The following is a 25,448-nucleotide window of genomic DNA, read 5'->3' on the forward strand; positions in this document are numbered from 1 at the left end:
GAATGGCGTCTTCTGTCTGCCCTTAGATGAGGGGATGGACAGAGCACCGAGGTGGAATGACAGGGAGGGGAAAAGCGAAGGGGTCTTCCGCCTGCGACCCCCGGCACCCTCGCAGGCGCTCCAAGGTCTCTGCTGACTAGCCAGCCACCAAAGCCAGGGGCACAGCCGTCAGTGGAGGGAAGGCCCACCCGGGTCCCTCTCACCTCTCCACGGCCCTTCGGATGTGAGCCATCCAGGTGTTCCTGTCCTCCTTGGAGCTGGTGTAGATCTCGTACATCTCGGGCCCGTGCAGGGAGGCGCTGATCAGAAACATGGCTTTCTCCTCGTTGGCCACCTCCCTCACGATGAGCTTTTGCAGCGAGATGATGGGGCGCTTGGAGTCCTGCACAGGTGGGACGGGGCGGGGAGGGTCACTCTGTACCTGGCCTACAGCCGTGGAGCCATGAGCCGGCGGGGAAGGGGACTTGGGGGGGAACGGGGGAGGCGTGCACCCTGCTTATCCTCCAACAATTCAAAGCAGAAAGATTTTGCCACCTGGGGGAAACGGACACTATCGCGATGATATCCTCACATCCTTTTCATGTGCTTGTTCAACGTGCTTAAAAAATGTTTTATAATTGCTAACGCACGTACACTGTATAAAACTCAGAAGATACAAGAGCAGGCAGTCTGGGATGACAAATAAATCCTCCTCCCAACCGTGTGCCCCAAACACCCAGAGCCAGCCAGTATTCCCAATCTGTGGTGTGTCCGACAAGAGATAATGCTCTGACCGACCAGTAAAATGCGCAATTTTAACTGGTTGTTATGGGCTATACTGCATTTCCCCCCATTCCCCACTAAATCCAGATGCCGAGGTCCTAACCTCAGGATGTGACGGTATTTGGAGACTGGGTCTTTAAAGAGGTGGTTAAGTTAAAGCGAGGTCATGAGGGTGGGCCCTGACCCAACAGGACTGGTGTCTTTCTGAGGAGAGGCAATCAGGACAGACACAGACACAGACACAGACACAGACACACACACACACACACACACACACACACACACACACACACACAGAGGGCGAGCGGGGAGGCCATGGGTAGCAGGCAGCACAGCAGATCATAGATGTCGCATCACCCTCGTGAGTGAACACACAGCACACGAGGTGGGCTGGCGTCAGGGCAAGACCACCGTTTGGCAAGACAGCGTGACCTATTTCTGGAAACTTCTTGAGAAGCTAGTTTAAGTCCCTGGGAAAGGGGTGGGACTCTGGAGTTGAGTGACAGAGGCCACCTTCCTCTCCAGGTGAACCCAGAGGCTAATGGGTTCGCTGAGCACCCCCGCGGCAGGCACCCACGGGTCACCCAGGCGAGCAGAGGCGGAGGCGGTGTCCCCAGTGGACGTGGGCCGGGTGGGATGGGTGGGATCCCAGCCTGACTCCGAGCCCTCCGTCCGCACGGAGCTCCCGGCCAGCTTGGCTCCCGTGACGCGGCTGTGCTGGGACCAGCATGCCGTGGGGCCGACGTGGTCATAGCTCCCAGGGCAGTGGCTGCCTGAGTGCGCATCCTCAGCGATGCGCTAGCTCCCCGGGAAGGAGGGACAGGCTCTCCCGGCGAGGTTGCCCGGGCCTGTGAGAGCCCGGGCGCCTGTGAGGGGAAGGGCCACGGAAGCACAGAGCCCAGGCGGAACTGGGCAAGATGTTGGCATGACCCTGAAGCCGCCTCAGGCCACTGGACAGGAGCCCATTCAGTCCCCCCATCCCCGGCCCGTGCAGACAGCTTTCGAGCAGCCCTTTCTGCGAAGGGACGGGACACGTACCACGGAAGCAAAGACGTATTTTTGATCCTTTTCTTGTAGCAGGAGAAGCACGTCCGTCAACAGGACAGCAAGGACATCTAAGGGGAGAACGCAGAAGGACACATCTTACAGGGTCCCGCCGGGCAGACGTGGAATCCCAGGCCGGCGCCACAGCCCGCGGGCGCCCTTCAACCTGACCCCACCCCATCACCCTCCTGGTTTCAGCTTTTAACGCCGAGCCCCTGGACGCTCGCGTCCTGCTTCCTGCCGTAGCAAAACTCTCGTGCCCGCATGCCCGAGCTTCCTGGTGGTGGCAGGCTCGGAGTCTTGTCCCTGTAGGGACATGGTGCGGTGACCCGCCCGGCAGAGCTGGTGCACGTGGGTGCAAATCCCGAGGTGTGTTTCCAACAGGAGCGCTCGCGCTGCGGGAAACGAAAATACCTCCTCCTCGGGGAGCTTGTTCAGACACCCCATTCCCATGAGACACCCTCTCCTCGTGGGACTCTCTCTCGCTGCAGCCCGCTGGGCTCCTCTAAAGCACTTACTGCGCTTTCCGCTGTTTTTGTGTTTGCCTCTCTTCCGCCCACCGACTGGAGCCCCGCGTGGGCGGGGCCTCTGCCGCCCGCCTCGCGCCTGGCGCGCAGGGGCGCTCAACTGCGGACTGTATCTTTTGGCTGCTCGCCTGCTCAAATTACGAACAAGCACATCCTGTCGGGTGGCTACTGCGACACCCCCCAGAGATCTTTAAAGAGGCTGATGCCAGTGGACAGGCTAGGATGTTTCTAGAGGCTCGTGAAACGGACAGGAAGCTCAGGGATGAGCCCCGGGCGCTCTCTGGTCTGGAACCACACCACGGATCTTGCAAGTAGGGCGTGGAGCTCACCCCGAACAGCGGGTGGGACGCTGGGGGCCACAGAGGTCCGTGGCCCAGGTGGCATCCTCTACCCCGACTGGGGCCTGTGACTGTTGTTTAGAACCCTGGGGCCTCTGCTAAATCTGGGGTGTCCTGATACCCCGGCTTTCTGTTCAGGAGGCAAGGACTCAGTGTGCCCTCTTCACCCGGTGGCCTTCCCTGTGTGCACCACACCATCTCAACCACCGGACACAGAGCGTGCTGGCAGGACCACCTTCCCCTCGTTCCTGCTCTACTTCTGTGCTCGACCTGACTCAGCAGGTAACCTCCCTTCAGCCGCGAAGCAGCCAGGCTGCAGTGGCTCTGTGCCAGCTGGTGCCCATCAATCCAAAATGGTGCTCACTCATCCAAGGAGGTGCCACTGATCCAAGATGGCATCCACCAACCCAGGATGGCATCCAGCAGGTGACTGGAGCGGGACTTTACCTTTTAGGCGCCCGGACGTGGTCTTCCAGCACAGCGTGCCCTCCAGGTGGAGCTGCCGCTGCAGCATGTCCTCCTTGCGGAAGGTCAGCCCGTTCTTGAGCTTGCTGGAGGACTTGAGGTCCATCTTCCCCGCGATCTCCCTGAGGCGCTGGCCTTTCTCACACTCGCTGACCCTGGCGTCCACTTGCGAGATGATGCCTTTGATGAGGTTCAGGGCCTGGGTCAGGTCTTTGTGGTCCTCGGAGTCAGCTGCCACACACAGCAGAGTTAGCGCTTTCCTGGGTCTGCGTCCACGAACACGTTGGAGGCGGACAGGCTATGGGGTCGAGGAGGTGTGTCCCGAGGCCACTGCTCAGTGGACCCTCGAGAATCACCTTCCAACTCGAATTTCCTGAGATGTAAACGCTTCTCCAAACTAAACGTGACAGCCCAGAGTTTGGTTTTCACCAAGACAGAGCTTCTGTCGAATGCAGAAGCTGAGGTGCCAGTCAAGTGGCAAGAACAGCCCCTGCATAACTCCGCCGGCCATTCCTCGGTAAACAGACTCCCCCCTGCCCTCCAGCTCTCCATAAAAGACTCCCTCCACCTCCAGCCATTACCAAGGGCTGGCTCCTCCCACTCCAGGGGCTCTGCTTTCACGGCAGGGGAACTTTGTGCATTCTCCCACCACCCAAATCCCCTGGAGATAAGGGAGGTGCGGTCAGCACTGCCCTGGCCTCCGGGAACCCCCGGCTGGGCTACATGCCCTTCCTCTCTGCCCTCCATGACCAGGCACGTGACACGGAGGTCACCTCTGGGCCTGTGTGGGTCACCCAGGGGTGACCTTAGCAAGGGCACTGCCTGTGTCTTTTCATCCACTCTCCAATACTGACTGAGGGCTGCTCCAGCCCAGACTGTGCGGGGACTGGGGGGGTAACGGCAGGCGAGACCAGGCACCCTGGTCGGAAACCCTAGCACCCAGCACAGTGGATTCTGCAAGGTGGCAGCTCAGTTAGTGACTGCTGAGCCCAGCTGAATCCGGAGAACCAGGGACAGATCGCAGAGTGGATTATCTAACCCACTATTAGAATAGGGGGTGGGGAGACAGAGACCCTCCTCCCCACCAAGCACCTAAGGGCAAGACAGGAGAGCTACCGTACCTTCCGTGTTCTGAATGATACGCTCCACCAGCACGGGGTACTTGGTTATGCGCTGGGTGACCAGAAGGATACATTCCTGCACGCCGAGCCGTCTCACGATGGAGAAGTTGCCGATTCTCTATGAAACGGAGAAAACAAAGGCATGCTGCGTGGGTGTCTCATCTCCCGCCACATCAGTTCACGGTCGGACATCGAGCGATATCCAGTTCACGGTCCCTTTTCGGCTTACGGGGACCTTTTCCTTGCCGCTTTGCAGGTACTTGAAAGCAGGGACTGCCTGCTGTATACAGAAAGGCCACAAGGGCAGAGGCAGCCTCACCTGCTATAAAATGTGGGCCCCCGCAGAACCCATTAGGAAGAAACCAGCCGGGGGGTGGGGGAGTGAGTGGGGGGTGGTTGTGGGAATCTCCTGGAGAGCTGTCCACGTGCACACGCACATGTGCAGACCCTAACCCTGCTGACGGCCGTCGGGACCCTCCAGACGCGGCTGGGCCGGTGCTCTCTGAACTGGCTCCCTGGCGGCTGCTGGTGCACGCTTCTGGCTAAGAGCCTAAGAAGTGGTCACCTGAAGTCACTTTTTTTTCCCAGCCATGTCATGTGGCTTGTGGGATCTTAGTTCCCTGACCAGGGACTGAACCTGGGCCCGCGGCAGTGAAAGTGCCAAGTCCTAACCACTGGACTTAGGCCCCCAAACAACCCTCTCCTTTTCACATCTATCCACTGCCAGGATAATGCAGTGAAAGTTTAAAAAAAAAATTTTTTTTTTGGCCACACCTCGTGGCGTGCAAGATCTTAGTTCCCTGACCAGGGATCGAACCCGTGCCCCCTGCAGTGGAAGCGCGGGGTCTTAACCACTGGACCGCCAGGGAAGTTCCCTGGGGTGAAATTTAACAACCCTGCATCCTTAACTCTAGACCTTTAGTTGCTGGATATCACTTCAGGTTAGAGTCCTTGGGGTACAGGCTGCAGGTGTGGAGCTGTTGTGGGGTGCAGGCGCCCGGCAGCCTTGACCCAGGAGTGCCTCCCAGGATGCGGGGGGACGGGGTCTTGCACGACTACTGACTCAGCTCCTGGGCCCTGAGCACTTGCACACTGTCGGGCAGAAAGAAGACAGGTGTGGGTCATTCCATGGGCTGCGGGGGATGCATGGGGACCAGACAGGGGAGGAGGTGATGAAAGGACAAAGGCTTAGAGGAAGGCAGGACTTGCATCTGCTGGAGAATCCGAGGCAGAGCGGGTGGCTCTGGAGGGCCGGCTCCCAGGGCAGGGCGGCCCCTTGCGAGGACACTCATGTCCGCTCAACGGTCTGAGGACCCATGGTCATCCATTGAGGGGCATTTCAAGGGCCACCCTGCTGCGGCAGGAACAAAACCCTAGGTCTGCTTTGCTTTACACCTGGGGACTCTCCAGAGCTTTCACCACTGTGTTCTGAATGAGTTTGTGGTTAAAAATGAGACAGAACCTTGAAAATTCACTGCCTTATAACAAGTTGTGTATAATCCCAACCTCTCCAAAAGCCTACAGTTCGGGGGGAGGGGGAGGGGGAGGGGGAGGGGAACAACCTATTGCAAAGAGGATACTTCTTTTTTTTTTAAATTTAAAAATTTTTTGGCCGTACCGTGCAGCACGTGGTATCTCAGTTCCCTGAGCAGGGATCAAATCCGCGCCCCCTGCATTGGAAGCGTGGATTCTTAACCACTGGACTGCCGGGGAAGCCCTGAGGATATGTTTTTAATTAAAAATAAATACCCCCTTTTTTTTTTTTTACCTTGATCAAGTTTTGAAATTTCTTGTTTTGCTGCAGCAGCAACTTGTAGTGACTGACGGCCTCGTTGTGGCCGCTACAGAAGACGCCGTATTTTTCTTTCATTCTCTCCCCGTTTTCACCTGAAAACTGAAGAGAGGCCGTGGAGGCGTTACCAGAAGGAAACACAGAAACTGCCAGGGAATGTTTTCACCTCATTCGCCTGACTCTGCTGAAACGCAGATTGACTTGACTTGGGATTTCACTTTCTTGTCTGGCTCGCTGGCACCCAAACAGAGAAATGCTTCAGTACGTGGTGTCTCGGCACAAGGTACCAAGGGGGAAAAGGAGAAAACGTCTACACGTCACGGGTGCTTGTAAAACATCCCGAAATCCGAGAAGGAAAAAGAAATTTAAGTGGAAGAATGTTAGAAAAATTCAAAAGCGAACGGCGTCTTCTCGTGAATCCTAGTTAGCTGACTTGGGATGCTCCGGGCACTCCGAGGGCAGACGAGGGGTCCTGCGTCCCCTCTGTCAATCTCGGTCTCGGCCCAGAAGTCCACTCAGAAGTCAGCTCAGGGTCAACGGCCCGACCATGGATGGCTCTGGTCCGAAAACCAAACAGCCGTCGAGACCAAAAAAAAATGAAAGCCAGCCAACCAACCAAACAAAAGCCCAGAACACCCACTGGGTAGTGTCTAGACGAGTGCGTTCGCCGTTTAGGTCTCTTGTGTTTCTAGGCTGGTGGCAGGATGCGCGGCTGTTAAGGGGCCGGGACTGAAGTCCTCGGGGGCTGGGGCTCCCAGTAAGTGGGGGGCATGTTCTTTCTGCATTGGAAGGAAAGAGACGGGGCAGGGGCTGGTCCAGGCCCTGAACCGCCCTGGTCGCGCCCACCTGCTGTACCAGGAGGTCCCCGATCTTCTGGACGATGTAGTTGCGGTCACTGCCCTCCTCCAGGGACTCCTGACGGCGCTCCTTCAGCCGAGACAGGAAGTGGCCGTGCACCTCCAGCAGGTCGTCTGCGCCCGGGAAGAGGAGGCTGACGGTCTTGGGGCTGAACTGCAGCTCCTCCCGCAGGGCCCTGGAGTAGACCTTCAGCATGATCTTGAGCGTCCGCACATGGTGGGCCTCCGTCTGCATCAGCTCTGCAGGGACAGGGACGCGGGACTTAGTGGTGCGGGGCCAACGCCCCGGCTCGGCTCTCCCTTGTCCCGCGATGGGCCAGGCCGGCTTCTCAGGCTTCCGCGAAGCCCTCGCCCTGGTGGTCTCACAGCCCAGGGGCCGGGCTTCCTGTCCTCCCCGGCTCAGCAGTGCTGGGGGCCCAGCTTAAGGGGACAGCGAGGGGTGGAAGGATATCAGGAAAGAGAGGACCCGGATGTGCGCTGGGACCTCAAATGCACAGGAGGGGTTCCTGCCTAATATTAACCGAAGACGTTTCCAGGCTGTTTGAAACAAGAAGACTGTTCTGACCAACACCCCTCCCTGAGATGTGAAACTTGCATGTCAGAGACCTGCCCCAGACTGTAACTGATGGGAAAAGTGGAGCTCCAGGGAGGATTTTAATTCACTGTTAAAGGCAAAGAAAGATTCTATTTTGTGATGGAGCTCCTCTGCCGTTTAAGTCAAGGCCTTGAAGTTGTTAGAGATGAAACAGAAGTCAGTGGCGCCAGCTGGGGCCAGGGTCGCCAGCCACAGGGCTGGAAGGACTCTGCACTTGCCCAGCAGTGGAGACAGCGTGACACAGGGCTGCCCAGAGGGAAGCGACGGACTGCACTGCCCCCCCCACCCTCTAGGCAGGACTCCTGGCCGGGCTCAGGCTCTCCTCTCCACCCACACCCCAACCTGCTCTGGCCCTGGCAGGGAGCTCAGTGTGCAAAACGTGGAAGGCAGTTGAGTGTCCACTGGTGAGTGGACACCACTGAGCAGTGCTGGGGGCCTGGAGGGACCGAAGGGGGGCACCCAGCCCAGGGATGGGTGGTGCCTGGGAGATGTGGTTTCCACGGTGACTGCAACACCCCATCTAAGGACAGCGGCTGCCCACGGCCAGGTTTTCCAACAGCCGGTGGGAAGGGGCGCCCACCCCGGAGCAGCACTACAGTCACATGCAGAGAGGGACCTGCCTCCAAAACCTCCACCACGCCCGGGCCTGTCTGTGGTCACCAGCGATGGCTGGGATGGGCCCAGGAGGTCTTCTCTCCTGGGGTCACCAGCAAGGTAAGGACAAGTCAGGACTGGGCATTCGGCCATTCCTGTCCTCGGGGACTGGTTCTCACAAAGCCCCGTCCGGCCACCTCCTTCCCGGCCCGGAAGGCAGGGCTACCCTGGGGCAGTAGGTGGAGTGGGCCACACAGTCTCAGGGAGGGTCAGCAGTGGAGCCCTGGCTCCCAGATGGAATTCATAAATTAAAAAAAAAAAATCAAGAAGAAGAAGAGGGAGGAGGGGTAGGAAGTGAAGGGCTGGCGTGGCAGGCCTCCTTACCATAGAGCACATCCTGCCTTTTCACCACCTCCCTCTTCTGTTTCTTCACATATGCGGGGTCCACGGAGAGGCTCCAGGACTCAGCCTCGAACTCGTGGGCATCTGCTTCGATCTCACGCCTCAGCGAGGCAGTGTAGGGGTCTGAGGGAAGGATAGGAGGCCGCTGCTCAGGGGCCCGGGGCCTTGGCAGGCTTGGGGCTGCCCCTGCCCGTGCCGCCTGGACGCCCGGATGTGGGTCTCGGCGCCTCCCAGTGAATGGAGACCACCTGACACCCGAGAAAGAATCGAGGTGACGGTACCTTCTATAAAGACGGAGTCAGCGTTCAAAGACGTAAGTGAAAGAGAGTCATCGGCTGCCTGCTTGAACTTCAGAGACACTGTGTCGGTTTCATCCATCTCTCCTGTGACTGGTCTAAATGGAAATCATAAAACCAGTCATTTAAAAAAATTGCATCACACACACACACATTCTACAAAGGCAACTCACGTCATTACTCAATCTGATTAGATACTATTTGAGAACTTTCTGGCTATCAACGTAAGCCTTAACTCACAGATCATTTTGAAAATTAGGAGACTATCTGTCAATGTGACATCAGGTCTTCCATCAAAACTGCCTGTTTTTTGGGGGGAGTACAGTTGATGTACAATATTATATTAGTTACAGGTGTATAACATAGTGATTCACAATTTTTAAAGGTTATACTCCATTTACACTTATTAAAAAACAGTGGCGATATTCCGTGTTGTATAATACACCCGTGCAGTTTATCTATTTTATTTTTTAAAATAAATTTATTTATTTAATTTATTTATTTTTGGCTGCGTTGAGTCTGTTGCTGCGCATGGGCTTTCACTAGTTGCGGCGAGCAGGGGCTACTCTTCGTTGCAGTGCTTGGGCTTCTCATTGTGGTGGCTTCTCTGTTGCGAAGCATGGGCTCTAGACATGAGGGCTTCAGTAGTTGTGGCACGCGGGCTCAGCAGTTGTGGCTCATGGGCTCTAGAGCGCAGGCTCAGTAGTTGTGGCGCATGGGCTCAGCTGCTCCACAGCATGAGGGATCTTCCCGGACCAGGGCTCGAACCCATGTCCCCTGCACTGGCAGGCAAATTCTTAACCACTGTGCCACCAGGGAATCCCTATCTATTTTATACATAGTAGTTTGTGCCTCTTAATCCCCTGCCGCTATCTTGTCCCTCTCCCCTTCCCTCTCCCCACTGGCAACCACTAGTTTGTTCCCTATGTCTGCCATCAAAACTAACTTTAATCTAATGTTCAAGTACATTCTAAGGGCGCATTCATCATATGCTTCCTTTCCTGGCCACCGGAGCCCTCAGGAACCCCTGGAATTCTTTCTGGCCAGAGTAGGGTGGACACAGCCTCATTCCCACTTGAGATTGGAGGGAGAATCCTTTCTAGAGGAAAAAGAAAATCAGCTCCTCTCCCCACCGACTCATCCAAGGATCACGGCAGTGACATTTTTTTTTTCTTTTTTACATGAGGTTTTCTACCTGAACGCTGCTGAATGCAATATTACAAGAACCACCTCAAAGTCCTAGGAAAACCAGATTAAGGCATGAATAACAGGACACAGACTTTGCGGCAACCTCAGTGGACTTCCAGCCTCGTCTGGAGGACACAGAGGAGCCCTGTCCAAGGGTCCTTCAAGAGCAGGAAGCAAACTGCCTCCAAATGGCCGAGGACCCCCAGAACACATCATTTTTGATAAAGGAAAAGGAGTGACTCTCCAAAGCAGGTGTTAACAGCAATCTCACCGCTTGGTGGGGCTCTCCCTAACCGCCCCCCCAGGGTCTCCTTCCGGAGAGGCTACCCTCGGGGTCCCTGAGGAATGCCACCCCTGCTCCCTCCCTTCGCCAGCCCCTGGAAGAGGGGCTACCCGACTCACCCAAGTCTCGTCCCCGTTCCCGCCGGGCTGGGTGCTGGCTGTGGACCCCCCTTCTGCGAGACCGTCATGCCGACATTCCTGGCCAGGCCCGGGCTGCCATCGGACAGGAGGGTGGCCCTCGGGTGCTCCTTCAGGGATGCTGCGACGGAGGCAAAGACAGAGTTGGTGCTGAGGAAGTGGGCAGGGTAGCGGAGGTGGCCCGTCCGGAGGCCCCTCTCTGACTGGGGCCGCAGCACGGACAGAATCTTGGAGGTCAGCAGCTCGTTATCCAGAAAGACGTTCTCGCTCCATTTCCTGGGAAAAGAGCTGTAGAACGAGAGCTCGGGGCGGCTGTGGAGCGAGCTGGCCCCGTCGCTGCTCTTGGAGTGTGCGTTCCCCATGGTCACGCTGGGGGCGCCGAGACCTGGCCGGGCTTTGCCGTTTTTATAGCCCCGGGGGTGATCCTTCTAGAAATGGAAAGCTGCTTCTCGTATTGTATTGGCTGAAGCCTCGGGTATGGACGGCAGGAAGTTGGTCCCCGCTGTGACCGTTTAGTGTGGAAATCGCACAGTATTTTCTCCTCAGGTAAAAAAGGAACAACACAACAACTCCTCCACCCCGTACCCCTCCGTCTTGGTAGGGGGTAAAAAGCAAAGGGCGGTTTACATCCACCGCAAAGACTCTTAAGATCACGGATTGGGAGCTTGTGCCGACATCACACACATCTCAGATTGTAATTAATCTGAGACCGGCTGTCAGGATGATTCTGAGATGCAGAGACCATGGGGTCTCTGGTGTTTGGCCGCACGCGCCACTGTTCCTAATTGCTCTGATAGAATTTGACTCCCAAGGTTGATGAGAGGCCCTGATCCTATATTATAAGGTGATCGTAAACCAACCTAACACACGACAGGAGCCCCGAAGGGTTGTCTGCCCTCATCTGCTAGTTAAGAGTTGGGATATTACTGTTGATGCCAACTACCTCCAGTAGATCATATACTTGAATATGTTCTTCCCATATGTTATATGTTAATTCATTCGATCCTCTCAATAAATATCAAGGTATGCAATCTTATCTTCACCTTGATAAATAAGGACAGTGAGAATTAAGAAGATATGTACAATGTCCAGTGCCACTTATATTTGATAAATGAAAGCCCATGACATCACTCACAGGACTACCTGATTCAAATCTGCAATTTTTTTCATACTCGGTACTAGCAAGAATTCGTATGTTCTATTAAGGTCATAATCTACAGACAAGTATTGATCTATTATAATTATACTTGAAGTACATGACTGTACTGGATTTTGGACACATACAACCAAACACATACATACACACACATAACAAAAACAAAAACAAACAACAACAAAAACAGAAATCTAGCATCAGACTGGATATTGAATAGAAAGGATGTTGAACACAAGTAAGAGACAAAGAGTCAAATTATTTTAAAAAAATAATGTGATATTAGAATAAGTGTTTAAAGAATGTGAATGTAATTTTTACCTTTTTTAATTAAAAAATATGTATTGAAAAGAAAAAAAAAGAGTTGGAATGTTCAGATGTATTGTACCCACTGATCCTTCCCCATCGATGGAAAGATGCAGCTCTTTGAAAGCCAGGCTGTCATTAATGAAGCTGTTTTTTTTTTCCTCCTCCTATTTGACAAGTCGACCATTTAAGTCAAGCCTAGTTGTGACGGGCCGCTTGGCTAATCTATTTATTCTCAGGGTGAAAGCCACATTTGAAAGCTTTGCTCTAAGACAAACAGCAGCCTTAAAAAGAAATCTGGGGACTTCCCTGGTGGTCCAGTGGTTAAGACTCCGCGCTCCCAATGTAGAGGACATGGGCTCCATCCCTGGTCAGGGAACTAAGATCCCGCATGCTGAGCAGCATGGCCAAAAAAAAAAAAAAAGAAATCTGTCCAGTGGCCTTCCTGACCCAGCTCCTGGGTCCCCAATGCACCCACCCACCAGTTTCTCTATGTCACACAAGGAAAGTAGTTGGGACTCTGGTTCTGAGCAGCACGGAGACTACGTGATGCCATTTGGTCAGTGACCTCAAACATCCTGACGTCATGATCATAAATAGCTAACAACGGCTATTATCATAGTAGACAAAGGTGACAAGGTTGTTCGCTCACATACCAACTCGTTTGCAATGGTGAAAATCATAAATCGAGGCCTCCACGGTCCAGGGCAGGCACTTCCTGGCATTTCTACGCCCAGTGAACTCCACCCAGGCAATTATGATCTGGATGTACAAATACGGGACAAATGCTAAAATGAAGACTTTGCCCGGCATCCTGGTGCGGCTGACAGATTGTTCCTGTGATCCGAGGTCCTGCCTGAAGTCGGATGGATTCTGCTTTAATCCAACAGCCCACGGGAGGAAAAGTCACCCTAAACACCCTCTCAGAACCACTGGTTCCAGAGACTTTTTAGAAAATGATCGGTAATGCTGAATCTACGATAAATGGAATTAGATCTTCCTTGGATGATTAAGACACTTTGAGGTTTTCATGTCTTGGGGGCCATGATTAGGGGCCCCAGGTACAACTGGACTCAAAAGGGTACAAGGGGTAGAATTCCAGCTAAAAGAATGATGAACTAAACGTATGATATAATTTACTTATTCTGATCACTGTCTGCCTCCCCAGTAGAATGGAGGACAGTGCCTCCCACGAAACAGGTGCCAAGAAAGCACTGTTTCACGGGATTTTATTTAGCCACAAAAAGGAACGAAATTCTGACACTTGCTACAACATGGACGAAACGTGAGGACATGGTGCTCAGTGAAATAAGTCAGACACAAAAACGACAAATACCCTCGGATTCCACTTCTAGGAGGTCCCAAAAGGAGTCAGGTTCATAGAGAGAAAAATTAGAATGGGGGGTTCCCAGGGGCTGAGGAAGGGGAATGGGGAGTTTTGCTTAACATGGACAGAGTATCAGTTGGGGAAAATGAAGAGAGTTTTGAAGCTGGATGATGGTAGTGGTTGCCCAACACTGTGAATGTACTTAATGCCACTGGATTGTACTCTGGTTAAACTGGTCAGTTTTATGTTTATGTATATTTTACCGTTTTTTTTTTTTTTTTTTTCTGAATCAAAACCCCACATTTGTTTAGTTATTTATTTTTGGCTGTGTTGGGTCTTCATTCCTGTGCGAAGGCTTTCTCTAGTTGTGGCAAGCGGGGGCCGCTCTTCATTGTGGTGCACGGGCCTCTCACTATCGCGGCCTCTCTTGTTGCGGAGCACAGGCTCCAGACGCGCAGGCTCAGTAGTTGTGGCTCATGGGCCTAGTTGCCCCGCGGCATGTGGGATCCTCCCAGACCAGGGCTCGAACCCGTGTCCCCTGCATTAGCAGGCAGATTCTCAACCACTGCACCACCAGGGAAGCCCTACCACCGTTTTTTAAAAAAGAAATCATTGTTTATTTAGGGTGATGGAATAGTCCTGCCTCTTGACTGTGGTACTGGTTCCTCACATGTACACCTGGAAAACATTTCATAGATATATACACTCCCCTTTCCCTCACAAGAGTGCAGGTAACAACGAGCAAAGCCCGAATAGGGTCTGTCCCTGAGCTGATAACATTGTATCAATGTCTTGGTTTTGCCACTGGACTATGGTTACATGAGATGTCAGGAGTGGGGGATGCCTGGTGGAGGGTACACAGGAAGTCTATTTTTACAACTTCTTGTAAGTCTTGAACTACTCCGGAATAAAACGTTACAGTCAATTCTTGTTATTCGTGGTAGGGACTGAATTAGCTAATACGGAACCACGGCTCCTATGGGAGCTTCTGGCTGCACTTTTGCCAACCATTCATCCCGTAACCTTGTTTTATGTGTGTTTCTATTGAAAAATGCGTTAGTTAACATATACTGCTGATTCATTAACATTGAACGTGTGTCTGAACGAAGCTGGCCTAACACAGATTTTCTCTGTAAGGTCCACTGTAGCCTTCTTGTGCTTAAGACCACTAGACAGCACTTCAGCGCTATGCTTGGGGGTCCCTTTGCCAAATCACCAACAAAAAGCTCCCCCCCCACCAAAAAAAAGGGCAAAACATGTGGCACCAAATACACTGCAAAAAGGACACGTGTTTGCAGTATGAGCTGAAGCAAGAATGCTGGGCACGGCCTGTTCAAACTCAGCTGGGAACGTGCGCCTTAGTGATTCACATTTTTCACCGCAAGTGTCTGCACGTGACTGTGAAAACACCCCACAAGTACTGATTGGAGGGTTACAAATACATTTTAGCCAGTAGGTGAATTTGCAGAGACAGAATCCTGCATCCATACAATGGAATAGTGCTCATCTAAAGAAGAAATGAGATGCTGAAACATGCTCCCATGTGGATGGACCCGGGAAATATCCTGCTGAGTGAAAGTGGTCAGGCACACAAGCCCATGCAGTGTAGGAGTCCATCTATAGGAAACAGGCAGAACAGGTAAATCCACAATGATGGAAAGTAGATCAATAGGTAGGTGCCTAGGACTTGGGGAGATTGGAGGGTGACAGCTAATGGGTATGGGGCTTCTCTTGGGGGTTCTAAGATTGATTGCAGAAAAAAAAAAGGGGGGGAATTCCCTGGCAGTCCAGTGGTTAGAATTCGGCGCTCTCACTGCTGAGGGCCTGGGTGCGACCCCTGGTTGGGGAACTAAGATCCCCCAAGCTGTGCAGCATGGCCAAAAATAAATAAAATAAAATAAAACAAAATAAAATAAATGGATTGCCGTGACTCTGAATACACTAAAAGCCACTGCACTGGACACTGAAATGGGTGCACTGTATGATATGTGAATTACATCTCAGTTAAAGCTGTTCAGCGGATAAACTCCTGTGAAGAAGGGCTACCTTTCTGCAGGAGAACAAGCCCAGTGATTTGTAGGTTTCACACCCAGTATGACTTAGTCATGCTGCCCCTGGCTCTGAGGCAGACAGGAATCTGTATTTATCCTGCCCTCGTGTTTTCCTAAACCAGACAGCCATGGTGGGGCAGACAGTGGGTGGTGGGTCGCTGGGATCTGGGCTGTGCTGTGTGCACAGCCATCGAACCCGATTCGGAGCTTAATTAGCACCGCCTGCCCACCGCTGAGAGGTACCATCGATCGGCATGCTCCTGGCCCGCTGCGGCAACCGGTCCACCACAGAGGGGACCCAGAGGAGAGCCAGGAATGACAATGAGAAGTGAACGGTGAAAATGGAAAAAGTTCTTGGCCCAGAGGAAAAAACACACCCGTTCTCAGCCACAAACAGACAGCAGCCTGTTCTCATGATTTTTTTTTTTTTAAACCTGTTTTGCCTCGGTTTCTTGAAGAGTGGTCTCTGTGAGCAAATCAGATGACTAAGCTGGTGTGACAGCTACGATGATCCCACTTTGGGATTTTACTTGGACAACAGACCCCACGCCACAAAGTTCAGGTTAATAGGGGCTAATTTCTAGCGTACTTAGGCTCCCGAGTGACCTGCAGTCTATAAATCCTCTGATATACAAGCACAACCCCATCAGCCCTTGGGGGAACGTAAGGACCCACGAGGGAAGTCCATGGACAAGACTTGATAGTTAAGAACCTGTTGAAAGTCATTTTTCAAGGAAACTCATTATGACGTATCAAGTGACCATCTTAATTGGGCTTAAACTGTCCTTTATAATCTAGAAGCATACTGGCTTCTAGAAACACCAACTTCCAAGCAAGAATTTTATATTCTAACCAACAAGGACCTACTGTATAGCACAGGGAACTATACTCAATATCTTATAATAACCAGTAATGGAAAAAAAATCTGAAAAAGAACATATAGATATATATACGTATAACTGAATCACTTTGCTGTACACCTGAGACTAACACAACACTGTCAATCAACTGTACTTCAATTTTTAAAAAAAGAATTCTATATTCTAAATGGCAGATTCCTCCTGCTGCTCGATGGGAAAGTAACTGGAAACATCTTTGGGAGGCAGCTGGGCCCGGGCACAGAGGTTCCTGCGGTTTTCTGCAAAAGGCCACGCAGGGGACTTCCCTGGCAGTCCAGTGCTCCCAATGCAGGCGTCCTGGGTTCGATCCCTGGTTGGGGAACTAGATCCTGCGTGCCGCAACTAAAGATCCCGCATGCCACAACTAAGAAGTCCGCATGCCGCAACTAAGACCCGGAGCAGCCAGAATAAACAAACAAACAAATAAATAAATATTAAAAACAAAAAAACAAACAAAAAAACCACCAGCCGCCCGGCAGTTTCAAAGGCTTGGCTTCGAAACAGCTGCCCCTTTTCTCATATTTGGTGAGGTCCTAGGCCCCCCTCCCTGCCCCCATTCTTTGTGTCTTCGAAGACTTTTCTCTCAGGCTGCGAGTGCCACCTGTCTCTGGAGAGTTCTAGCAAGCACGGGCTGCGGGCGAGTGTTCGAGAGACAATTAAGAAAATCTGATACCAAATGAAGTTTTCAGTTCACAGTTCCCAGCTTGGCAGCCACCTGGGAATAGACTAAATCAATGCCAAGACAACTCATTGATTTCTCTGCCCTGCTTCAGTTGGATGTTACAAAAGCAAGACAGCATAAAAAAGAAAAAAAAGAAAAATACAGGAGGGGGAAAAAAAACACCCCAAACCCCAAACCTTAACCCCATGCCTCAGAGGACAAAGAGAGAGAAAAAAAAAAGAAAAAAAGAAAAAAAAAAGGCATATTGGGGCTTAGAAGTGTGAGCCAGAAAGAATACTCTTTGTGAACCTGAAATTAAAAAAAATACACAAGCCCCCCACCCACTCCCAAATTACGTCAAACCCAGCAAACACCACTTAAAAAAGAATTGTGGGATCTTCCTGACTGTGTGTGCAGAAGACTTAAAAATCACAAAACAGTATAAAAGTAGAAATAACCTGTACTGCTACCACCCACAGTTAATTGCTTCTGGAATGAAGATTTATACGTTGAGAATTAATGTTTAATAATGAGTGATCTAGAGATCTGTGTTGAAAAATCCCTCATGTATAGCAAAAGGATAATATGGTAGCAAATATATATTTTTGGCGTAAATATCATGCAGGACATGTGGGTTATACCATCAAGCGATATGCTTGCAAATCACTATTCTACAAAATAGTTCGTATTATTCTATGGATAATTCCGGAAGTTAACGCAGAAAGAACCAATGGCCATGTCCGTGGGCATAAAAATGAACCTCAACCTAAACTTCATGCTTTTCACAAACAAGAATTCAAAATGGACCACAGATTTAAACAGAAAATGTAGAACTATAAGACTTTTCAGAGCTAACATAGGAGAAAATCTTCAGGAACTGGGGCTTGGATGGGTGAAAGAGTTCTTTGCTATGACACCAGAAGCCTGATCCACAAAAGAAAAATATATCTTTAAATTGACTTCGTCATAATGAAAAACATTTGCTTGTGGGAGATCTGTTAAAAGGATGAAAAGATAGGCTACAGAGTGGGAGGAAATATTTTGCAAACTGCCTACCTGACGAAAGACTAGCATTTAGAATGTATGACGTGCTCTCAAAATCCAACAGTAAAAATACAAATAACCCATTCAGAAAATGAGCATAAGAGATGAAGACTACATTTCACCGAATAAGATATACATACGGTAAAAAAGCACGTGAAATGATGTTCAACATCATTTAGCCATCAGAGAAATGCAAAACCACCGTGAGCCGTCACTACCAGAATGGCTAAAATAAAAAACGGTGATGATGCTAAATGCTGGTGAGGATGTGGAGAAACTGGATCACTCATACATTGCTGGTGGGAATGTAAAAGGGTGCAGCCGCTCCGGAAAACAGTTGGGTGGTTTGTAAAGAAAACTAAACAACTGCATTCTTGTGTATTTATCTCAGAGAAATGCAAAACTCAGGTCCAGACAAAAACCTTTGCATGACTGTTCGCAGCTGCTTTGAGGCCAAAACAGGAAACAACACAGATGTCCTTCACTGAGTAAATGGTCAGACAAACTGCGGTCCACCCATGCCACGGAATACTCCTTGGCAAGGAAAAGGAACTGTTGATAACACACAGCAACCTGGGTAGATCTCATGGGCGTTATACTGAGATAAAAGACAATCTCAAAAGGTCACCATATGATTCCATTTATGTAACATTCTTTTTTTTTTTTTGGCTGCACCGAGTGGCTTGCGGGATCTTAGTTCCCAGACCAGGGATCAAATCCAGGCCCCCAGCAAGGGAAGTGCGGAGTCCTAACCACTGGACCACCAGGGAATTCCCTATGTAGCATTCTTGAAATGACAAAATTATAGAGATAGAGAAAAGATTTGTGGTTGCTGGAGTTATCAGTGGAGGGGGAGGCGGGCGCATGAAGAGTGGGTGAGAATATAATGCAGAAGTTCAAGGGCAATCTGTGGTGATGGAACAGTCCTGGATCTTGAGGGAAGTGGTGGCTGTGGGAATCTACACATGTAATAAAATGGCATTGGACCAGACTCACATATTGTCCAGATGACAATTTCCTCGTTTTGACATCCTATTATATTGTAGTTACAAAGAAGTAACCAGTGGGGGAAACTGCACGAGGGGTACACGTGACCTCTCTGTACCACCTTTGCAATTTCCTGTGAATTTGTAATGATTTCAAAAGAAAAAGTGTGAAACAAACAAAAGCATCACCACCAACAAAAAAAAAGAAAGAACACTCATGCCCAAAGTCGTAAACAGCTCCGGTTGCCATAATAAAATAACAGATTGGGTGGCTTAAACAATAGAAATTTATGTCTTACAGTCCTAGAGGCTGGGAAGTCCAAGACTAAGGTGCCAGTAGATTCGGCCTTTGCTGAGGGCTTGCTCCCTGGCTTCAGATGGCCACCTTCTTGCTGGGTCCTTACATGGTAGAGAGAGTGTGAACAAGCTATCTAGGGTTTTTTCTTATAAGGGCACTAATCCCATCATGGGGGCCCCACCCTCATGACCTCATCTACTCCAATCACCTTGCAAAGGCCCCATCTCCTATTACCATCACACTGGGGGGTTAGGGATGCAACATGGGAATTTGGGGGAACACAATTCAGACCAGAACACAGTGAATAAAGCCGTGTTTCCTGCGAACTCATTTAATTCCAGAGCTTCTCTTATCACTCACTGGACACCTCAGCAGAAAGAACAAGCAGACTTCCTCTTTCTTCCCTCCCTTCATCTCTTAGAGGGAAGGCCAAAGGGCACAGCCTCTTAAGAAGAATTCCTGCAGAAGGTGATGGACACTCAACTGAGACCTCAGAGAGCAGTTCTGATGGTCAAGGAGGAGGGTCTGGGAATAGTGCTTTATAAGAAAGCAGGCTTGGAGACATTCAGAGAGGGTTACAATGAAAACGAGACATGCCCAAGGACCTCATGGCGAGTCACCATAATTTGGGAGAAGAGACTGTGAGAGTATAAAAAGTAATGAGAGGGACTTCCCTGGTGATCCAGCGGTGAGGACTCGGTGCTTCCACCGCAGGGGGCATGGGTTTGATGCCTGCTTGGGGAACTAAGATCCCACAAGCTTTGCAGTGTGGCCAAAAAAAGAGCCACCCAACAGGATGTGGGGCTGCTCCACTAAGAGTGGCCAAACGCAAGACTTTGTCCTGGCTGGAAACCTGGGGACTTCATGCAGAAGCCTCTGCCAGGGGCCACCACGTAAAAGAGAAATGCACAAAGGTGTGGATGGTAAGAAATTATACCTGGCTGAGAGAGCTGCCAGATGGCCCTAGGCCAGCCATCCCTGCCTGTCCCTGACCTCATGGGAGAATCTGCCCTTATTGAGTAAATCCCCAACATCACCGCAAAGCATAGAAAAAATTCACTTTGGGGACTTCCCTGGTGGCGCAGTGGTTAAGAATCTGCCTGCCAATGCAGGGGACATGGATTCAAGTCCTGGTCTGGGAAGTTCCCACATGCCGTGCAGCAACTAAGCCCGTGCACCATAACTACTGAGCCTGTGCTCTAGAGCCCGTGAGCCACAACTACTGAGCCTGCGAGCCACAACTATTGTGCCCACGTGCCACAACTACTGAAGTCCGCACACCTAGAGCCTGTGCACCGCAACGAGAAGCCACCATAATGAGAAGCCTGTGCCCTGCAACGAAGAGTAGCCCCTGCTCGCCGCAACTAGAGAAAGCCCGCATGCAGCAACGAAGACCCAACACAGCCAAAAATAAATTTAAAAAAATAAATAAATAAATTTAAAAAAAAAGAAAAATCTACTTTGTTATTAGCATGAATGCTAAATACAGTCAGCCCTCGGTATCCGGAGGGGATTGGTTCCAGGGCCTCTAAGGATGCCAAAACCCCAAATCCCAGGATGCTCAAGTCCCTCACATGAAATGGCAAAGTATCAATACAGCTGACCCTTGAACAACACGGGTTTGAACTGTGCAGGGCCACTTATAGCGGATTTTTTTCCCCCACTAAATATGCGCTATAGTTCTATACAATCCGTGGTTGGCTGAATCTGAGGATGTGGAGCCACAGATATAAAGGGCCAACTATAAAGTTATACTCAGATTTTCGACTGCACAGAGGGTCAGCGCCCCTACCCCCCCCACCCCCGCACAGTTCAGGGGTCAGCTGAATCTGCATAGAGCCTATGCACACCCTCAGGTACACTTTAAATCATCTCAAGGTTACTTATCACACCTAATACAATGTAAATGCTAGGTAAATAGTTGGCTGTGAGCGCAGCAAATTCAAGTTTTGCTTTCTGGAAGTTTCTGGAGTATTTTTGATCCTTGGTTGGCTGAATCAAGGATGTGGAACCTGTGGATATGGGGGGGGTGCAACTGTACCTTGTCTGCTTAGCTAAGAAACTGTGCCCAACTCACTGTCTGCCTGTGTCTAGAGAAAAGGGAACTGCGTGATCTTTTATGCGTGTGTATCTTGCTGAAAATTAATCTGAGTAAAAGATTTTTGGAAAGCTCAGGTCTGAAATGACATTTCGCTGGGTACACCTGACATTTGTGAATGTTACGTTACTGAACGGGGCCTGCAACCTAGGAAGCATATGTACCTTAAAATTAAAACAGAAACAAACAATAACAAAAATGAATGGCCAAGGAGCTTCCTCTCTCTGAAATGGGTTGGTTGGCAGATAACCTGGAGGTTCATCAGCTGAATGGCATTTTCCTTTTCTCCAATGACATCAATGAATATGTTGGTACCAAAATGCAGTACTGTTTTATAATGAGTAGATGCCTGCCTATTGTGATTATAGATAATTCCTCCTTTGTTTGGTTTTGTGTTAAGAGTTTACTTTTGAGAAGAAGAAGAAAAGAGGTGTTTATTTCAAAGACCTGATATCTGAGATTAAAGGGGGAAGGGGGGGTCTTAAAAATTTGGAAAATGAACCCAGACAAAACTATAATTCAAAAAGATACATGCACCCCAATGTTCGTAGCAGCACTGTTCACAATAGCCAAGACATGGAAGCAACCAGTATGTCCATTGACAGAGGAATGGATAAAGAAGATGTGGTACATATACACAATAGAATATTACTCAGCCATAAAAAAAGAATGACATAATGCCATTTGCAGCAACATGGATGGACCTAGAGATTATCATACTAAGCGAAGTAAGTCAGACAGAGAAAGACAAATACCATATGATATCACTTACAGGTGGAATCTAAAATACGACACAAATGAACATACCTACGAAACAAAAACAGACTCACAGACATAGAGAACAGACTGGGGGGTGGGGGTGGGGGAGGGATGGATTGGGAGTTTGGGATTAGCAGATGCAAACTAGTATATACAGGATGGATAAACAACAAGGTCCTACTGTGCAGCACAGGGAACTATATTCAATACCCTAATAAACCATAATGGAAAAGAATATAAAAAGAAGGGTTTCCCTGGTGGCGCAGTGGTTGAGAGTCCGCCTGCTGATGCAGGGGACACGGGTTTGTGCCCCGGTCCGGGAAGATCCCACATGCTGCGGAGCAGCTGGGCCCGTGAGCCATGGCTGCTGAGCCTGCGCGTCTGGAGCCTGTGCTCCGCAATGGGAGAGGCCACAACAGTGAGAGGCCTGCGTACCGCAAAAAAAAAAAAAAAAAAAAAAAAAATATATATATATATATAACTGAGTCACTTTGCTGTACAGCAAAAATTAACACAACGTTGTAAATCAACTACACTTCAATAAAATAAAAAATTTGGAACATGATTTGATGAAGAATCATGAGGAGTAAGGAAAGCGGGCAGGATCTGAAGGAGGAGGATGAGGGGCTGCCATGGAAGACCACCAAGTTCAGATTTTCAAAGGCTGGTTATTAGAATTGGACGATGCTTAACTGCAAAGGATGACAACATCAGGGAAGTAGCTCAAAAGTGAAATCCGCTAAGCGCAATGTGGGCTCCTGGGCTGGACCTTGGCACAGAAATCCTGGTGAAACCTGAATAAAGTACAGAGTTTAGTCAACAGTAATGTGAACATCAGGGGGAACTACGTGGCGGGGGTGGGGGTATAAGGAAACTCCGTACTCTCTTTGCAAGTTTTTCATAAACTGAAAACTATTCTCAAATGAAAGTTTCCTTTTTTAAAAAAAAAGTTAAGTTCGGGAGGAACTGAGCCTTGTTAAAAACAAAAGAATAACATTTGAAAAGGTATGTGTGTGCGGGTGCTCCGAGTTATGTTTCAAAAGGGCAGGAATGGGCCAGGCCCCTCTTGGGACAGAGGGAAGGAAGTGACAAATAATCGAAAATATTTAGGGACACCCATGTTCACAGCAGCATTATTCACAATAATGCTGAGGTGGAAGCAACCCAAGTGTCCTTCAATGGATGAATGGATAAACAAAATGTGGTCCTTTCGTAACACTGGAATATTATTCAGCCCTAAAAAGGAAGGAGATTCTGACACCTGCTACAACATGGATGAACCTTGAGGACATTATCCTCAGTGAAGTAAGTCAGACACAAAAGCACAAATACTGTGTGATTCCACTCATGTGAGGTCCCTAAATGAGTCACAGCCACAGAGACAGGAAGTAGATGGTGAGTGTCAGGGGCTGAGGGTGGGGTATGAGGAGTCAGTGTTTCATGGGGACAGAGTTTCCGTTTGGGAAGGTGAGAAAGTTCTGGAGATGATGGTGGGGATGCTTGCACAACAATGTGAATGTGCTTAATGCCACTGGGCTGTGCACTTACGATGGTTAAGATGATAAAGCTTTTGCACAGCAAAGGAAACCATAAAGAAAACGAAAAGACAGCCTACGAAGTGCGAGAAAATATTTGCAAATGATGTGACTGATAAGGGCTTAATTTCCAAAATATACAAACAGCTCACACAATTCAATAACAAAAACCCCAAAAAAACCCAATCAAAAAATGGGCAGAAGACCAAAATAAACATTTCTCCAAAGACATACAGATGGTCAACAGGCACATGGAAAGATGCTCAACGTTGCTCATTATTAGCGAAATGCAAATCAAAACTACAATGGGGTACCACCTCACACAGTTCAGAATAGTCATCATTAAAAAGTCTACAAATAATAAATGCTGGAGAGGGTGTACAGAAAAGGGAACCTTCTTACACTGTTGGTGGGAATGTAAATTGGTGCAGCCACTATGGAAAACAGTGTGGAGGTTCCTCAAAAAACTAAAAACAGAGTTGTCATGTGATCCAACAGTTACAGTCCTGGGCATATACACAGACAAAACTATAATTTGAAAATATACATGCGCCCCTAGGTTGACAGCAGCACTATTCACAATAGCCAAGACATGGAAACAACCTAAATGTCCATCGACAGATGAATGGATAAAGAAGATGTGGTATACATATACAGTGGACTATTTCTCAGTCATTTAAAAATAATGAAATAATGCCATTTGCAGCAACATGGATGGACCTAGAGATTATCATACTAAGCGAAGTAAGTCAGACGGAGAAAGACAAACACCATGTGATATCACTTACATGTGGAATCTAAAATACGACACAAATGACTCCCCCCTCCCCCCCATTTTTTTGGGCCACACCGCGTGGCTTGTGGGATCTCAGTTCAGGGATTGAACCCGGGCCACAGCAATGAAAGCCTGGGATCCTAGCCACTAGGCCACCAGGGAACTCCCTAAAACGAGACTGCTTAACCGTGGTTTCCTTCTGTCTCCTCTGCTGGTGAGATGGCACTTGGACCAAGAAGGATCAGAGAAAGCACGTTGAGGATGGCGTCGAAGCTCAGTGCAGGACGAGGGACGTGTAGCTGACCTCAACTCCTCAGTACCTGGCACACGGCTGTCCAGGGACACAGATGGCGCCAACTAAAGTCGCCAGATCGGACAACGTTTGCGTCACGGAGACAGTTGGCTGAGCCTGTGTGGAGTGCCTTTGGGGAGCTGGGGAGCGCAGAGTGACAGAAAACAACAGAAGGGCAAAGCGATCCTGATTGGAAAGGAGGAAGGAAGTTAATCGTACAAACTCGATGTTACTCTCTGGCAAAAATGGCTCATGGGCTGTGGGGATGGGAAATAGGCCGTGAATCCTGGGTTTCCCGTTTCCTGGAACAAATCAAGACTAAACTCTGAGAGGTGTGCTTTGCAGCCCTACAGGAGAGTAGACAGAGTGAAGGTGTTTATAGCCACTACAGCAAATGGGTCGCTAATCCTCGTGGCTCTGTGCACAGTGGGGAGACAGAGTGGATACGGGCCCCTGGGGTATCAGCTAGGTGCTGGCTGAATCCCTCATGACATCCTTGTAAATTCCAGGGGGTATTAAGAACTGAGGAGTGCAGGTTGGGCGACTTTAAAATTTACTGGGCATCCACACTCAAGCTTGTTACGTAGAAAGAGGGTCTCTAGTGGAATGCCAAAGGGCTCTGTCCTTGGTCTTGCCTGAGATGAGACCATAGGAGGCTCGCTTATCAAATTCACAGATGACATGGAGCAGAGAAGCTGCCCCAGATTTTGTTTGGAAATAAAGACAGAGAGATGAATTAACACAAAGCTTTTTTTTGGGGGGGGGCCGCCCCACGTGGCATGCGGGATCCCTGACCGCTGATGGAACCTGGGCCTCCTGCGGTGGAAGTGCTGAGTCCTGACCACTGGACTGCCGGGGAGTTC

General features: G+C 49.9%; 1 protein-coding gene across 5 annotated transcripts in view; it reads right to left on the reverse strand.

The window, feature by feature from the left end:
- ARHGEF18 (Rho/Rac guanine nucleotide exchange factor 18) overlaps positions 1 to 25,448 on the reverse strand; it is a 68,345-nt gene that overhangs the window by 15,770 nt on the left and 27,127 nt on the right. For 3 of the 5 annotated variants that reach the window (XM_067733986.1, XM_067733985.1, XM_067733988.1), the window contains 9 exons: positions 10,384 to 10,522; positions 8,779 to 8,891; positions 8,480 to 8,620; positions 6,896 to 7,146; positions 6,026 to 6,151; positions 4,258 to 4,375; positions 3,119 to 3,367; positions 1,801 to 1,877; positions 204 to 382 (listed from right to left, as the gene is read on the reverse strand). In XM_067733986.1, the coding sequence (XP_067590087.1) occupies positions 204 to 382; positions 1,801 to 1,877; positions 3,119 to 3,367; positions 4,258 to 4,375; positions 6,026 to 6,151; positions 6,896 to 7,146; positions 8,480 to 8,620; positions 8,779 to 8,891; positions 10,384 to 10,522 (1,393 nt within the window). Of the gene's footprint in view, positions 1 to 203; positions 383 to 1,800; positions 1,878 to 3,118; positions 3,368 to 4,257; positions 4,376 to 6,025; positions 6,152 to 6,895; positions 7,147 to 8,479; positions 8,621 to 8,778; positions 8,892 to 10,383; positions 10,779 to 25,448 lie in introns of those variants that run through there. The other 2 variants (XM_067733987.1, XM_067733989.1) reach the window with 2 other exon arrangements.

This window comes from Pseudorca crassidens, chromosome 3 (genome assembly GCF_039906515.1).
Source record: "Pseudorca crassidens isolate mPseCra1 chromosome 3, mPseCra1.hap1, whole genome shotgun sequence".
Classification (NCBI taxonomy): domain Eukaryota; kingdom Metazoa; phylum Chordata; class Mammalia; order Artiodactyla; family Delphinidae; genus Pseudorca; species Pseudorca crassidens.